Source organism: Trachemys scripta, chromosome 4, assembly GCF_013100865.1.
Source record: "Trachemys scripta elegans isolate TJP31775 chromosome 4, CAS_Tse_1.0, whole genome shotgun sequence".
Classification (NCBI taxonomy): Eukaryota; Metazoa; Chordata; order Testudines; family Emydidae; genus Trachemys; species Trachemys scripta.
Genome location: NC_048301.1, coordinates 133,325,839 through 133,340,569, shown reverse-complemented (window position 1 = coordinate 133,340,569; position 14,731 = coordinate 133,325,839). Strand labels below are relative to the sequence as shown.

Below are 14,731 nucleotides of genomic sequence, written 5' to 3'. Positions count from 1 at the left end.
ATATATTTTTTAAAAATTACCATAGGGATAATTACTCCAGCCAGGACAAGTTAGACATTTTAGAACTCACTACTCAAAGAATTAAATTTAAGCATAGAAGAGAAATAAAAATTATGAAATGCATAGACCAGGCAAAACACTAAAACAACACACTTTGAAAGAAGTATCAAGTTACAAAAACAATAATACCTCGTGTTGGGAGGTGAGTGTGAAAACAGTGTGTGTGTGAGAGAGAGACACACACACACGCACACTGTGTATGTGTGACAGAGACACAGTGTGTGTGTGTGACAGAGAAACACAGTGTGTGTGTGACAAAGAGAGACACACACTACCCCTTTAAGTAGATCAGCACTCAGCAGTCTGAAGCCTGCTTGATCAGACACAGCAACAGCTGCCAGCAAGCTCCCTCCAGAACCCTGTCATGCCCCCCCCCGTGGAGATGGGGTACAGTGGCGGGGGGAGGGGGACACCCTGACATCAGCGCCCCTTTCCCCTGCCCCACTCTGCACAGCAAGCAAGAGGCTCCCGGGAGCAGCTGGCCAGGGCTTCAAGGCAGAGGGCAGGAGCAGCAAGGCAGTGGGAGGAGGAACACTTGAAGTGCACTGCACTTGATAACCTACTGGGCGGCCACCCAGCTGCGCAACTTAGAGGGAATTTCCCCACTGTACATTCCCTGCTCCAGATTCTCCCCCCCACAAATGGCTGGTATCTTCCCAAGAGGCATTATTTCCTGCCTGCATGTCTAAGGTCAGCCCCTTTGTCTCACTTCTCTGTCCGCATGGGTTGCTTGCGACTCCTCCAGTCTCAAGGTTGCAAACTTTAGTGAGTTTCTTGGCATATTTCTCAAAGCCCCAGTTCCTGGAATTAGGGGCTTCTATGAGACTCTCATCTTTCATTTAAAAAACAAAGCAAGTTTCCTGCCCTCCTGGCGGCACAGAAAAGATTGAAAACATGACCCCTGAATACTCCAAAGCCAGACAAGAAATGAAAAGAACCCCAAATACAGTATTTTTGAAATCTTGTGATTTCTTTAGCCAATCTCATGATTTGGGGGGATGATCTTTGATTGCATTGGCTGAATCGTGTGATTTCTGAATGCATGGGAAGGGCAATCCTGATACTGAGTGTTCTCAGCATGTCATTAGCTCCATCAATAGCGATAGCAAATAAACCCCCTCCCTAATAAATAGATACATCATCCTCCATCCAGAGTGGTGCCTCCCCCTTGGCTGGGCACCCTCTTCCCTTCCTGCCTGCTCTAGTGCAAAGCTCCCCCTGGCCTCCCTGAGATGCTTGGGAACCCTGGGCTTGGTGTCTCTCTCTTCCTGCCTCACTAAGGATTCAGCACAGAGCTCTGGAGAAGGTTTATTTACTCATTTCATCTGCGCTGGGCAGGTGCCAGAACACACTCAGCCACTTCAGCTGCATCCCAGCCTCCTGTCAGCAAGGAGCACAGTGAGAGCTTCACAGTTACTGATCCAACACACTGCCCAACTCTGTGACAAGGGGGTGCCCTTGGAGGCCATCTGGGGTTTGCTCAGCCCTCACAAAGGAACAGAGAGCTGTCCGCGAGATGAATGAGCCTGGCCAGCCCTGTCTCAGGCGCCCCTGCCACCACTGGGCGTGTGGCTGGGCAGAGGTGCCCAGTGACAGGCTCTGTGCTGCCTGCTCCCTGAATGCAGGGCTTGTCAGGGCTGACTCCAGGGAAATGGATACACAGGGTTTGGGGAACAAAGGCTGGCCTGAACCCCCACTTAGCCGTGTCCCAGCAGGGCCCAGAAGGGAACGGCAGCTTGGCACATCCCAGTGGAGCTCCCCCAACCAAGTGTGAGCCTGGAACGACCGTCACCCCAAAGGAACCAGGAGCCTAGGACATCTCAGCAATGACCCTTGGGTGAAGCATGAGTCTAGAACAACCTGCCCATCACCCACGAAGAAAATGTGAGTCTAGAACATTTCCCTGATCCCTGAATGAAGCAGGAATATGGAACAACCTGCTCTTTGCCCCCAAAGAGAGTGCAAGTCTAGAACATGTTGGGAACAGCTCAGAACAAAGCAGGAGCCTAGAACAACCTGCCTATCACCCCTGCAGGATTTGGTAGCCTTCAATGTCTTGGCAACAGCCCCTGAAACATGGGCCTAGAACAACCTGGCAAACCCTGAGCCTTAAAGTTCCCAGAGTGCTCTTTGCAGTGTCACCCACTGAGCCTTGCAGGTAAGGGCACAACTGGACCCACAGTGATTGGTTTTCAGTGAAGATGTAGCTAGGCTGCAGAAATGGGGTAGCAGTGCTGGCTGTGGGGGAACTCCTAGCTACTCCAGTCCCAGCAGGGGGCACTATAGGGAGTGGAGCAGGAGTATTGGGCATAGGGCAGTTCAGACAGGATCAGGGGTATCTCCGAGTGAGAGGCACAGGGGTTCTGGCCTGCACTCACCATTAGCATCTCACTGGTCAGGGAGTTCACCAGGTCCGAGACAGACGAGCGAGGCTCCGTTTTGCGGTCAGACTCATCATGCTGGGTCTGCCCGGGCATAGGGGCTGTGTTCACCATCTTGCCTCCAGACGGCAACCTTGGGAGAGAGAAGCAGTATGTAAGAGAAGGGGGCAGGGTGCCACGTCTGAGCTGTGGGTCAGGCCGTGCCAATGCAGCCCCAGCTGCTCTCCATCACGGCTGTATCCTGATGCCAAGATCCTCCTCAGCATCCCCTGAGACATTCCTGTGTATCCCTCACACCCCTGGATGACTCCTCACCCACCTGGCCCTGAGAGAGTTCTCCTCATACCTCTCACCCATTTGACTCATAACCACGGATCCAGGCATGCCCCTCAGATGGGCACCTGTCCATCTCATTCGCTATTGCCCTCAGCCTGGTGCTGATCCCATTTGTCCTGGCCTCCGTCTTGCTCTGGCCCTATAGATAGAGGCCCTCATGTCTCCCCAGCCTCCAGTAATTCCCACCCCTTCAATGCGGGCCTGGGCATCACCCACTGGCACTGCAGGCCCTCCTGTCTTGTACTGGGAGAGATGGGGGAGTGGAGGCAGAGCCTAAGCTATTGCTTCTGCTTTTTTCCACTGACACCCTCCCCTGCCTCTCATACCCATTAACCTCTGGTAACACACACGCTCCCTCTCACAAAGAGGCAGCTGCCTTTGTTTGCTTTCTCCGCCAGGCAGGTGCTGGCCTGACAGATGAGTTGTCTGCCAGCCCCGGCACATGCAGAGCACCTGGGAGAACCCGAGTGCCAGGTGCTACAGGACGTCAGCTCTGCAGGCCAGCAGCGATGGGACAAACTCCCCCAGGGCTCGCAGGCCAGCAACATGGCAGCCGCGCTGCAGCTGTGACTCCATGCCAGCCCAGTCCTGGCAGCCCCACTATGGCCTGTAGCCCAGCAGCCAGGTCCTGGCATCCCCACTATGGCCTGTAACCCACCAGCCAGGTCCTGGCAGCCCCACTATGGCCTGTAACCCAGCTGCCAGGCTGTGGCAGCCCCACGCCCCCCATGTGACATCCCATTGCAGTTTCTGGTGTGTTGGCGGCTCTCACTTATGGTGCTGGGGGAAGCTGCCTGGCTATGCCTCCTTTGCTCAGCACCCTGCCATGTGAGCTGCAGTAGCCTTGCCAGGACTCACCACCCCACTAGGAAAGTGACTGTAGGATCTCCCATATGCAGATAGGCCTTGCTCAGTGCCTGTCAGCAGGGTCTCGCCCTCCTGTCCATGGCTCCCCTGCCCATGCCTGGGAAGGGTCTGATCCCAGTAGGTGCTGGCTCCAGGAGCCTCTCTGTAAAGATGCTAGATCAGTGGTGGCCAACCTGAGCCTTAGGAGGAGCCAGAATTTACCAATGAACATTGCCAAAGGACCACAGTAATATGTCAGCAGCCCCCCATCCGCTACCCCCGCTCCAGCCTCCAGCCCACCAGCAGCCCCGCCCCCTCCCTCCCCAGGCTTCCCTCCCCCCCCGCAATCAGCTGTTTTGCAATGTGCAGGAGGCTCTGGTGGGGAGGAGCGAGGACATGGCAGGTTCGGGGGAAGGGGCAGGGGCCTTGGGGGAAGCGGTGGAGTGGTGGAGTAGTGGCAGGACCTGGGGCAGAACAGGGGGTTGAGCAGTGAGCACCCCACAGCACATTGGAAAGTTAGCATCTGTAGCTCCAGCCTCGGAGTCAGCGCCTAGGCAAGGAGCCGCATATTAACCTCTGAAGATCCTCATGTGGCTCTGGAGCCACAGGTTGGCCACCCCTGTGCTAGATTGCCAATATCATCCCCAACTCTCCTCTTCCGCTGGCCACTCCCATTCCCATCTCTCCCTCTTGCTGCCCCTAGAAGCTGGACAAAACACACAAGCTGGAGGCTTGTTCTTCCCATATAGCACAAGGAGCAGGGCTCGGTCAGCCCGGTCATCTTCCCCAGACATCCAGGAAGCCAGATCCACCCCGATACCCTAGCAGGGATGAACCCATCCTGTAAAGACACTAAGGAGCGGCCTTCACTGGTTCCCCCATTTTCCTGACCACAGTGCCGTCTCTCCGGCCCGGGACATCCAGGCCTCCAATGGCTTGGTGTTCATTCACATGCACACATGGGAAGTCCCAGCTATGCTCGTCCTGGCCTAGCAATTCAATGGCCTCTCTGTGACAGCAGCTGGATCGCTAGGTGCAGTGAACAGCAGTGCTGGGAGGTTTGATGGCAGCAGCCCCAACACAGATGCTGCAAGAAGAGATGATGCACATAGGATTGGGAGGAAGGAGAGATCCAAGGGATGAGGGCACAGGAGCAGAACACTGGAAAAGGCACAGAGGAGACACACACAAGCCCACATGTTGTTCAGTGTACATGGAAGTAGAACAGCAGTGGAGAGACAGGCCCACAGGGAGATACAGGCATACAGGGAGACACACAGTGAGACACACACAGGCACACAGGAGAAAAATATAAAGACACCGACATGCAGGGAAATACACACAGAGACACATGGGGTACGCACATACACACAGACCCACATGCAGAGACACAAAACAAAAGCATACAAAACCCTCAAAGAAACACACAGAATCAGACACAGATATCTACTGACACACTCAGAGACAGAGCAACACACACCTAAATCTTCTAGGCAGTAGAATCCACACACAGTCTCTCTCACACACCTAGATACGCTCACAGATAGATACACAGATCTAGACAAAGTGTCACAGACAGTGACACACACACATAGACCTAGAGGCGCTGACCCACTGAGTGACACACACAAAGATCCAGATGCACCAATACACTCGTAGACAGCATAAGACAGGCAGATCTAGATACACTGATTCACTCACAGGCAGACTGACACACACAGAGATCCAGACACACCGATACACTCACAGACAGAGTGACACACACACAGATAAAGAAAGAGACTGAAATAGCTGGAGAGGTAAAGTCAGGTTAAAAACAAAGAGAGAGAGAGAAAGTGTGTGATTGATAGCTGAAGGTGTGAACAATTCAGAGGTATTTTGTCAACCCCAGCGCATCGACGAAGCTGCAAAGCTATCTGGGAAATGGTTAGCACCGGCAGAGCTCACAGGACAGCAAGAGAGAGAGCGAGAGAGAGAGAGACAAGGGAAGAGCAGCAACTTCCACCACAGGGCCTGGCCTGCCTCCTGAGGGAAGGGAAAATGGGAAGAAAGCGTGAGGGGAGAGAAGGAGACAGAGAGAGAGATTAGTAAACGAAAAGCAACCACCACACGGACAGGACTAGGCACTGGACTTGTGCCACCAGTGCTGACAGGGGGGACAGGGCTGAGCAGCAGCAGCAGCAGCAGGGCTGGAAGGAAGAAGCAGAGAAAAGGGAAAGGAGGAGACATTACAATGTGATACACCACATGGCCACTGTGAACAGGAGTGCTGGGATGGGGGTAATGGGAGACAGAGAGAGAAAGAGAGACAGGGCCTTCCATGGACCCACAAGCCTCAGGAGCCCTTAGTACCCCTCCCTCCCACCACGCCGGCCTCCACAAGCTACATCCCCCTATATCCCACTGAGACTGGAGGGGTGGGGGAGCTTGTGGGGGGAGCAATAGATGGGCTGGGAGGATGTAGAGGAACAGGGAGGAAGGTGGAGTGTGAGGGGGAACAGGAGATAAGAGTGGGGGGAACAGGGAGAGAGGTGAGGGTGTGGGGGGAGCAGGAGCTGGGGGCTGGAAGGAAGTGGGGGGAACATGGAGCCTATCATTGTCATCAATTCCAAGGCCAGAAGAGACCAGTGTGATCACAGAACTGCCCCAAAATAATTCCTAGAGCAGAGCTTTTAGAAAAACATCCAATCTTGTTTTAAAAATTGTCAGTGCTGGAGAATCCACCATGACCCTGGGTAAATTGTTCCAATGGTTAATTACCCTCACAGTTAAATATTTATGCCTTAGTTCCAGTCTCAATTTGTCTAGCTTCAACTTCCAGCCATTGGATCATGTTCTACCTTCTCTGCTAGACTGGAGAGCCCATTATTAAATATTTGTTCCCCATATAGGTACTTATAGACTGTGATCAAATCACCCCTTACCCTTCTCCTTGTTAAGCTAAATAGACCTTATAGTGCTTGAGTGTAGCACTATAAGGCACAGTTTCTAATCCTTTAATCATTCTCGTAGCTCTTCTCTGAACCCTCTCTAATTTAGCAACATCCTTCTTGAATTGTTGCCACCAGAACTCGACACAGCATTCCAGCAGCAGCCACGCCAGTGCCAAAGGTAGAGGTCAAATAACTTCTCTGCTCCTACTTAAGATTCCCCTGTTTATGTATCCAAGGATTACATAAACCCTTCTGGGCACAGCATTGCACTGGGAGCTCATGTTCAGCTGATTATCCACCATGACCCAAAATCTTTTTCAGAGTCAGCTTCCCAGGATAGAGTCCCACAGCCTGTAAGCATGGCCTACGTCCTTTGTTCCTAGCCGTACACATTTACATTACATAGTAAAACGCATATTGTTTGCTTGTAATTTACAATTACATTTTGAGACCTATCAGGGAGCCATCTTTTAATCCATTGAATATATGCCATGTTAATTTCATATAATTCTAGTTTTTTAATCTGTCATGTGGTACCAAATCAAATGCCTTACAGAACTCTAAGTCTATTACATCAACATTATTACCTTTATCAACCCAACTTGTAATCTCATAAAAAAAAAAAAAGATATCAAGTTAGTTTGACAGGCTATATTTTCCATCAACCCGTGTTGACTGGCATTAATTATATTACCCCCTTTTAGTTCTTTATTAATCTAGTCCTGTATGAGCCGCTCCATTATCTTACTCAGGATCGATGTCATGCTGATGGGGTATGGGGAGAACAGGGGTTAGGAGGGCATGGAGGGGGGAGCATGGAGGGTGGGTGAAATGGGGTCACTAGGAAGATGTGGGGGAAACAGGCTGGGAAATGGAGGCCCAAGAGGCTGAGAATGGCAGGCGGTGCCTGGGCCTATCAGAGGGGGAATATGGAGAGGCAGTGAGGGGAAGGGAAGGAGTGGGTGATGAGCTCACTCATTGCAGAGAAAGAGGAGGTTGCAGGACATGGACAGTTTGATCACCTCCCTAAGAAATCCAGCTCCCAAGGGACCCCCATCACATCCCCACACTGCAAAGGGGAGGTGAGACTGGCCCCGTCTGGTCAGGGTTCCAGGATGGCTAGACAGGGCCCACCTACCTCTCCCCAAAGTCCCCTCTTGCAGCTCTTTGTTTTCATGAATGACAGGGTCTCCGTAAGGACCAGGCTGATTCTTCCTAACAGGGACAGTGCCTTATTCCATCTGGACCTGACAGTGCAGCCTTTCCCCGTCGCACACAATTCCAGGAGCATGCCCCCTGCTTGCTAACTCCCACTGCAAAGCCAGGGCAACTGCCTGTGGCTAGAGGAGCCTGCAGCAAAGGCCCAGGGCCAGCAGAATGTGGTCGAGGTGTGTGTGTGTCTCAGAAGTGAGCCCCCTTTTCTAGGCATGGGCACCCCAAATTCACTGGCCCTTGCTGCTTAACAGCACTGAGAACTGGCCACTGAGGACGATCTGGGCAATAGAGTCGGGCACTGAATGGACCTCGTCATCTGTGATGAGATGTTGAGCTTCCAGGGTAGGCTGCTTAGGGTCAGGGCAAATCCTTGCTTTGAATAATGGGCAGGGGGCCTCTGCCGGAGTTGCCCTTCTCCACCCGTCTTGTCTCAGGCTGGATGACTGAAAGCACCATCCCAAGAACCAAGCTGTTGTGCACCAAGTGGAAATCAAGTCCTGCAAAAGTCTTCCATTAAAGGCAATAGTTTAAGGCCAGGAGCAGGGTCTGCTACAGTGCTGAAGAGAACCTAAATACAACCACAGGCCTGGTCAGGGTAAGAGGGGAATTTTCTGTGGCGTTTAAACACACATCCACCAGTGGATCCTTCTGGGGCAAGAGGGGGATTGTTCCTGGGGTTACACACACACAAACACACACACACACTCCTTCCTGGGATGAGGGGAACTGTCCCCAGGTTTGTTCACTGCAGTTTTCCCATGTATGCCTCCCCACTGACCCATCTCTGTCTGCTGGGGAAGACGAGGTATGTGTGGGCAACTTTTCCTTAAATTAATCCATAAACAGATTCACAAGTCCTCAGGTTGTGGAGAAGGGACTTGCCTCCCTAGCACTACAGGGGGTGCTCTCACCAGGTCAGAAGGAGGGTGCGGAGGGGGTTGGGGGAGGGCAGGCTATTCTTTTAGGACCAAGGTGGAAGGTACAGAATGGTATCAGCAGGGGGCGCTCTCTCCAGATTGGAGCATGCTGAGCGCCCAGTGGGAGATCAGTTCCTAGGTCAGTGTGCACAGAATGGACATGTGCCAGCAGGGGATGCTCTCTCTGGGCTGCGGCGATCTCGGCGGGACATGCTCAGCCCACCCCCGCTAACAGCGTCCGATAGGGACAGACTGTGCAATTAGATGATCAAATTGGAAGTGCTAAAATATGTAGTGAAATATAACCACAGCGAGGTATAAATAGTGTGCGGGTGAGAGCGGTGCCAGCTAATTAACACACTGATCATGTGGAGCCGGCTCCTTCCTTCTTCACACCTCCTCGCAGCTAGAGATGGAATTTAACACGCACTTGGAGCTCCTCAAGGCCTCTGCCTCCAGTCAGCCAGGCCCCCTCCCCTCCTGATCCCAGCAGGGGAATGAGATGGCACAAAACCACACAAGGGGGCGGGGGGGTCGTGGCTGTCACATCACTCCCCTCCCCCTGCGAGGACAGCAGGAAGCTAGCAGGGGAAGCAGTCCCTGCTGGGGAGCAGCAGAAAGGCAAAAGGATGCTGGCAGATTTGCTGGCCACGTGGCTTAGGCAATGGAAAGATCAGGGTATAATGTTCTGGGGGGTGTCTCCCCCCAGTTTCCTGACCATGACTTTGGAACAACCCAAAGCGTGACTCCACCCCCAGACTCACTGCTGAGCCCTGTGCCTCCCAGGGCAGGACTCAAGGAGTTTAGGCAGGGCTGTGCGGATGCCCCTGCAATGTAGGCACGATCCATAAAACTCACAGGGTATATCTACACTGCAGCACGCGTAGACACAGCAGAGCTAGCTGTGATCTAGCCAGCTGGGCTCCAATAGCAGTGAAGCCACAGCAGCATGGGCTGGCCACCTGAAGGCCAGCCAGTGTGGGTACTTACTCAGGCGGCTAGCCAGTGCTGCAGTCCATGCTGCTGCGGCTTCACTGCCATGCGTACCGAGCTAGCTAGATCAGAGTTAGTGCGATTATGTCTACACAAGCGGTAATCAGTGCCTGATGACAGTGTAAACATAGCTATGGTATGAAAGCTCTCCACACAGACCTAAGGCCTGCTTCCCATCCTTCCCTGGGGTGAATCTGGAGTGACTCCGGAACAGTCTGGGGGCTGCATTGGTTAAGAGTGAGAAGAAACTCAGCCCCCTGGAGCTCACTGCCCTGAAACACCCAGTCACCCCACCATTGACTCATGGCTGCCAAGGTGCTTGCACATCTGCCCACATGGGATGTTCCTTGCACTGATGTGAGGGGAGATGGGGCAGTGCCCCACCACCTCAGAAGCTGGGCCTTGGCGGGGGGAGGGAGAACCAGGAGGGAGTCAGGGCTCACCTGGAGGAGGCTGGAGTGAGAGAGGTGGTAGGGAGAGCCTGGAGCGTTACGGGGGATTGGAGAGGGCTTGGAGCAGCCTGAGGAAAGGGGTGATGGGGAAGTGGGAGCCTGGAGTCTCCCAGGCTCCCCACAATCTGCCCTCCATTTTGTCCCATTGCAGCCCTGGCCCCCTCCTCTCTTGGGTGTCTAAACTGCCCAGGAGCCAGCTGAGGGGCCCAGGAGAGGAGAGGCTGCCAGAAGCCAGGGAGTGGCAGTCAGGAGCAGTGAAAGCAGCTGCCTGCCAGCGGCCCATGTGGCTGGCAGCAAGAGGAAGGGAAACCTTAGCCCCAGAGCTGCTAGGAAATATCCTGCCATCCCTGTAGCCAGAAAGAAACCCTGGGATCCTGGGAAACAAAGGTACTTCTCATATCACAGCTCAGCAGCCAGCACGGTGGCCCAGGGGCATGTGCCACCATAGGTGGTGTATTTGGCAACAAATAATGGGGTGGCTGTCACCTCCCTGGGTCTAATGTGCAAATACCAGTGACTGGGTCGGGTCTCTCGGGAGAATAGCATGAGAGCAGTAGATTCCCTCTCCACTGATTCTTCCCTCCCCTCCCTGCAGTTCACTGTATCCCCCGCCCCAGGCCAGCCAACACTGCGGAGTTAAGTTAAATGCATGGAATGGAATGTTGGCCCCACTGAAGTCAATGGCAAAGTTCCCCTTAACTTATGGGGCTGGGATTCCAATCACGGAGGTCTTGGTTCTCCCGGATGTGGTGTACAGGGGATTGAATGAAGCCAGGAACTTCCTGGCAGGAGGTCATTCTCCAGCTCTCTGCTGAAGCACACAGTACCTCTGAGTGACCACAACCAATACCGCCTGATAATGCACCAAGGAATTGAAACTGGGGGACTAGCCATGGCCTTGATTACCGAGCCTAGTGGACCACAAATTGCCCTGAGGTCCTCCTCTCGTCCCTCTCCATTCTATTGGTCTTGTTCCCCTCTGTCCCCTGGATCTTTTCAACTCCTCTCCCTTCATGTCTTCGCTTCCCATCGTCCTTAGCTAAGCAGGGTGACGGGAATCGGTGTGGCCACCACCCTGCTCCTGACACCCATTAGAAGAGAGGGGAGGGGATGAGACATGGAGGTGAAGGGAGCAGGGGAGGTGGCAGAAGGGAAGGGAGGAAGGAGGATGAGGACAATTCATTTCTGCCCGAGGAAGGCGTGATTCCCAAGCTCCAGCGCTCTCCCAACAGGGACGTAAACACCAGGATTAGGTACTAGGGAAAGAGGAGGGAGCCTGTCACATGGCTTTGAAACAGCACTGTGCCCAGCACCCAAGCTGCTTGGCGTTCCCCCCCCCCCTCCTGCTGCGCCAACCTTCCACTCTCACTGGCAGTGGGAGCTGCCACCAGCCTCCTCCGACCCTCAGCGGGGCCCTCTCTTCTTCTCCTGCTGCTGAAGCGCCCTCTCCCTTACTCATACCTCTTGTCCCCCTGAGAGTTCTGCGCCTGCTGGTTCCCAGCGGTTTGCAGATCGGGTATATTGGCAAAGTCGTCCTGTTCCGAGAGTCCCAGAACCAGGGATAACACCACCATCCGGCCTTCCCTGCCCAGGCGGGAGCCGGCCGCGGAGAGGACGAGAGCAGGAAGCAGAAAGGAAAGAGAGAGAAGAACAAAGCATGAGAAACAAAACCGAGAGGAAAACAGCACCTTAGAGACAGAGTGTGCGGCTACTCAAGGTTGGGATAGATACCCACAATACAGAGCCAGAGGCTCCCCAGTTGGAGATAACATGGAGTACAGAGTAGATTGTTGGACAGAGAATCTCTGTAAGGTGGCAAATGCACTTGGCACTTCTTTCTGGCCATGGAGACCAGGACTAAAGTCAACCAGCCATGGTGCCACTTTTCAGTAGGAAAGAGGCGCTTGCGTTATTCGTGGGGAATCCCATCACCAGTGGACACTTGAGAATCAGCTCCAGAAAAGATTGTCAATCTAATGCAGGGCGTCTCAGACCTCTCTCTAGTGTGGATTGCATCTTAACAGAGATGCATCCCTCGGGGGCAGTTCCCCTCCCATTGGTGATGGCCTCTCCTCCGGGAGTTGTGACTGTGCAAGGGGTGAAGGTTAGCAGAGAAGACAAGATGAAAGTGAAGGCAGGTGAACAGGGGCTGAAGGTTGGTGTGGAAGGCAAGAAAGACTGGGTAACATGGGAAGGATGGGCATTAAACTAGGATTGCTATGGCTATGGGAGGTGCCCTGGTTCTGAAAGAGAGGAGTAACGGTGTGCGGTGGAGAGTGATCCTTGGTGGTTTGATAGCTGGGGCTTGTTGATGACCAAAGCTCAGCTGGTCTGTGGATAAAGGCAAGTTGGTATTTTACTGTTGCACTGGCAACCACTGCACAACTTGCCAAAATGCATCCTGGCCAACTCCAGAAAAATCTCCCAGTGACTTCAGGAGGCGTTTCACCTGGATTTGGACCTTCTTCCAAAGCATCACGTATTGGCTGCAGCAGAGGGAGGATACCATGCTAGACAGCCCAATGCTCTGATCCAGGATGGTAAAGCCTATGGTCATATGGTTTCCGAAGCACATTCATTTCAGGTGATAGCTTTCCGTAAAATTACCCCATCCTGGGATGATATTTCTCTCTCTCACTTCTCAGCCCAAAGGAAAAAATTTATTTAATGAAAAGTTTGGGAAAATTCCCCTTGTCTGTATTTGAAATTATCCTCATCAGGGCCGGCTCCAGGCACCAGCTTGGCAAGCAGGTGCTTGGGGCGGCCACTCTGGAGAGGGGCAGCAGGTCCAGCTATTCGGCGGACGGTCCCTCACTCCCGCTCCGAATGAAGGACCTTCCGCCGAATTGCCGCTGCAGATCACGATCGCGGCTTTTTTTTTTTTTTTTGGCTGCTTAGGGCGGCCAAAACCCTGGAGCCGGCCCTGATCCTCATCTAACTGTAATCTAATCTAATCTATTTGAGGCAGGTGTGTATTGGAGAGATGGTAGTGAGGAATGAATCCTGATGACAGCTCTGCATTGGGGAGCTGCCATTGGGGACAGCGGTAGGGTGGTTGGGTACAGGGATGTTGGTTCTAGCAGAGGAGGTCACAGAAATGTTGATTACTGAAGGCAGCCTGGCTTTACTGTAGCTGGGCGAGCTGGTGCTGGAGATGGATGGAGTTGGAATAAGCCGGCTATTGGGGAGCTGGTACTTGAGAATGATTATAGGAGGCTGCTGTCGAATCAGGGTGGGTATGGAGATTACCTATGATGCAAGCTGATCTGGGTGCTTGGCATAGAAATTGGCCTGGTAGCATGGGTAGGTTGAGTAAGAGGGTGGGAATACTGGAAGGTCTTAGTCGTATGCAGATTGCCATGGGAGGCAGTGAGTAGTGGGAGCTAGAATTGAAGGATAGTTCGTACCAAACGGGGGAACCTCTGGGGAGCTGGTGTTAAAGGGCAGGTTTTCTGTGAGGGGAAAGGGCCTATCTTAACAAATTAGGCCTAAGCCATCCCTGCTTTAGCTCTGCTGTGGTCAAAGGCATTTCCCAGGGCTGGATTGATCTGTTGTTTCCCCAGCTCAAGCCGCCTGGGCTAAGTAAATAGAAAGGTTCTCCGCAGAGTACTGCTGGTCGCTCAGAAGCATGGACCTTCGGAATGAGTGTCAGCTCCAATTTAAACCTCACCCCTGCTGGGAGCACAAGGGCTTTTCAATTCTGAGTGAGCAAGACTTTCTGACCTTTGTCACTGGGCAGCGGTTCTGCGGGCCCCAGGCTCTTATGTGTTGTGGAGACAACAAATAGCGTCATGACCCCGGGTCAAGAGCAGTGCCTTTGCCACTGAAGTGTGATGCAGCCGCTCCGACACATACGTGCCACTACTTATTACGGCTGACGAGAGCGTCTTGCAGATGCTTTCGCATCTCTGAACTCACTGCTCTCGGCTGGCTTAAAAAGGTACCGGGGCGCTCTGGGCAGGGGCGCTGTGTAATTGGATTTGAAGCTGCTGCGTGGCTTGTGTCTGAGATCAGATGATCATTGTGCAAGGCAGGAAAGGCCGGGCATGGGAGCAGGAGAGGTCAGGACAAATAGCACGACACTCGGGAAGGAGCCAGAGTAGAAACAGCCTCCTCTTGCTCCTTGCAATTCTAAATGCATCTGTGTTACAGATCACGAGAGATGGTTCGCTATTCGTTGGCGAGGGAGCATTGTGCTGCGATTAAGGCACGGAGTAGGAGTCAGGCCATCTGAAGTCCCAGGGTGGCCTTGGGCAAGTGGCTAAGGCCTAGATCCCCATAGGTATTTAGTAGGGTTACCATACGTCCGGATTTTCCTGGACATGTCCGGCTTTTGGGGGCTCAAATTCCCATCCGGGAGGAAATCCCCAAAAGCCGGGCATGTCCGGGAAAATCGGGAGGGAGGGAGGGCTCGGCCGTGGCCTCTTTGGCCGGGGCCGGTGCGGGGCCGGGGGCATGGTGCTGGGCCGGGAGCCGGGCCGGGCGTGCGGTGCTGGGCCGGGGTCCAGGGGCGCAGTGCCGGGCCGGGGTCGCAGTGCCGGGCCGGGCTGGGCGCGGGGCCGGGCGGGGAGCCGGGGGCGCGGTGCCGGGAGACGGCA

General features: G+C 53.7%; 1 protein-coding gene across 5 annotated transcripts in view; it reads right to left on the bottom strand.

The window, feature by feature from the left end:
• The window catches only part of SYT7 (synaptotagmin 7), a 175,251-nt gene that overhangs the window by 40,946 nt on the left and 119,574 nt on the right, over positions 1-14,731 (bottom strand). For 4 of the 5 annotated variants that reach the window (XM_034767622.1, XM_034767624.1, XM_034767623.1 and 1 more), the window contains 2 exons: positions 11,595-11,717; positions 2,439-2,574 (listed from right to left, as the gene is read on the bottom strand). In XM_034767622.1, coding sequence (XP_034623513.1) covers positions 2,439-2,574; positions 11,595-11,717 — 259 coding nt within the window. The remainder of the gene's footprint in view (positions 1-2,438; positions 2,575-11,594; positions 11,718-14,731) is intronic. The other variant, XM_034767626.1, reaches the window with a different exon arrangement.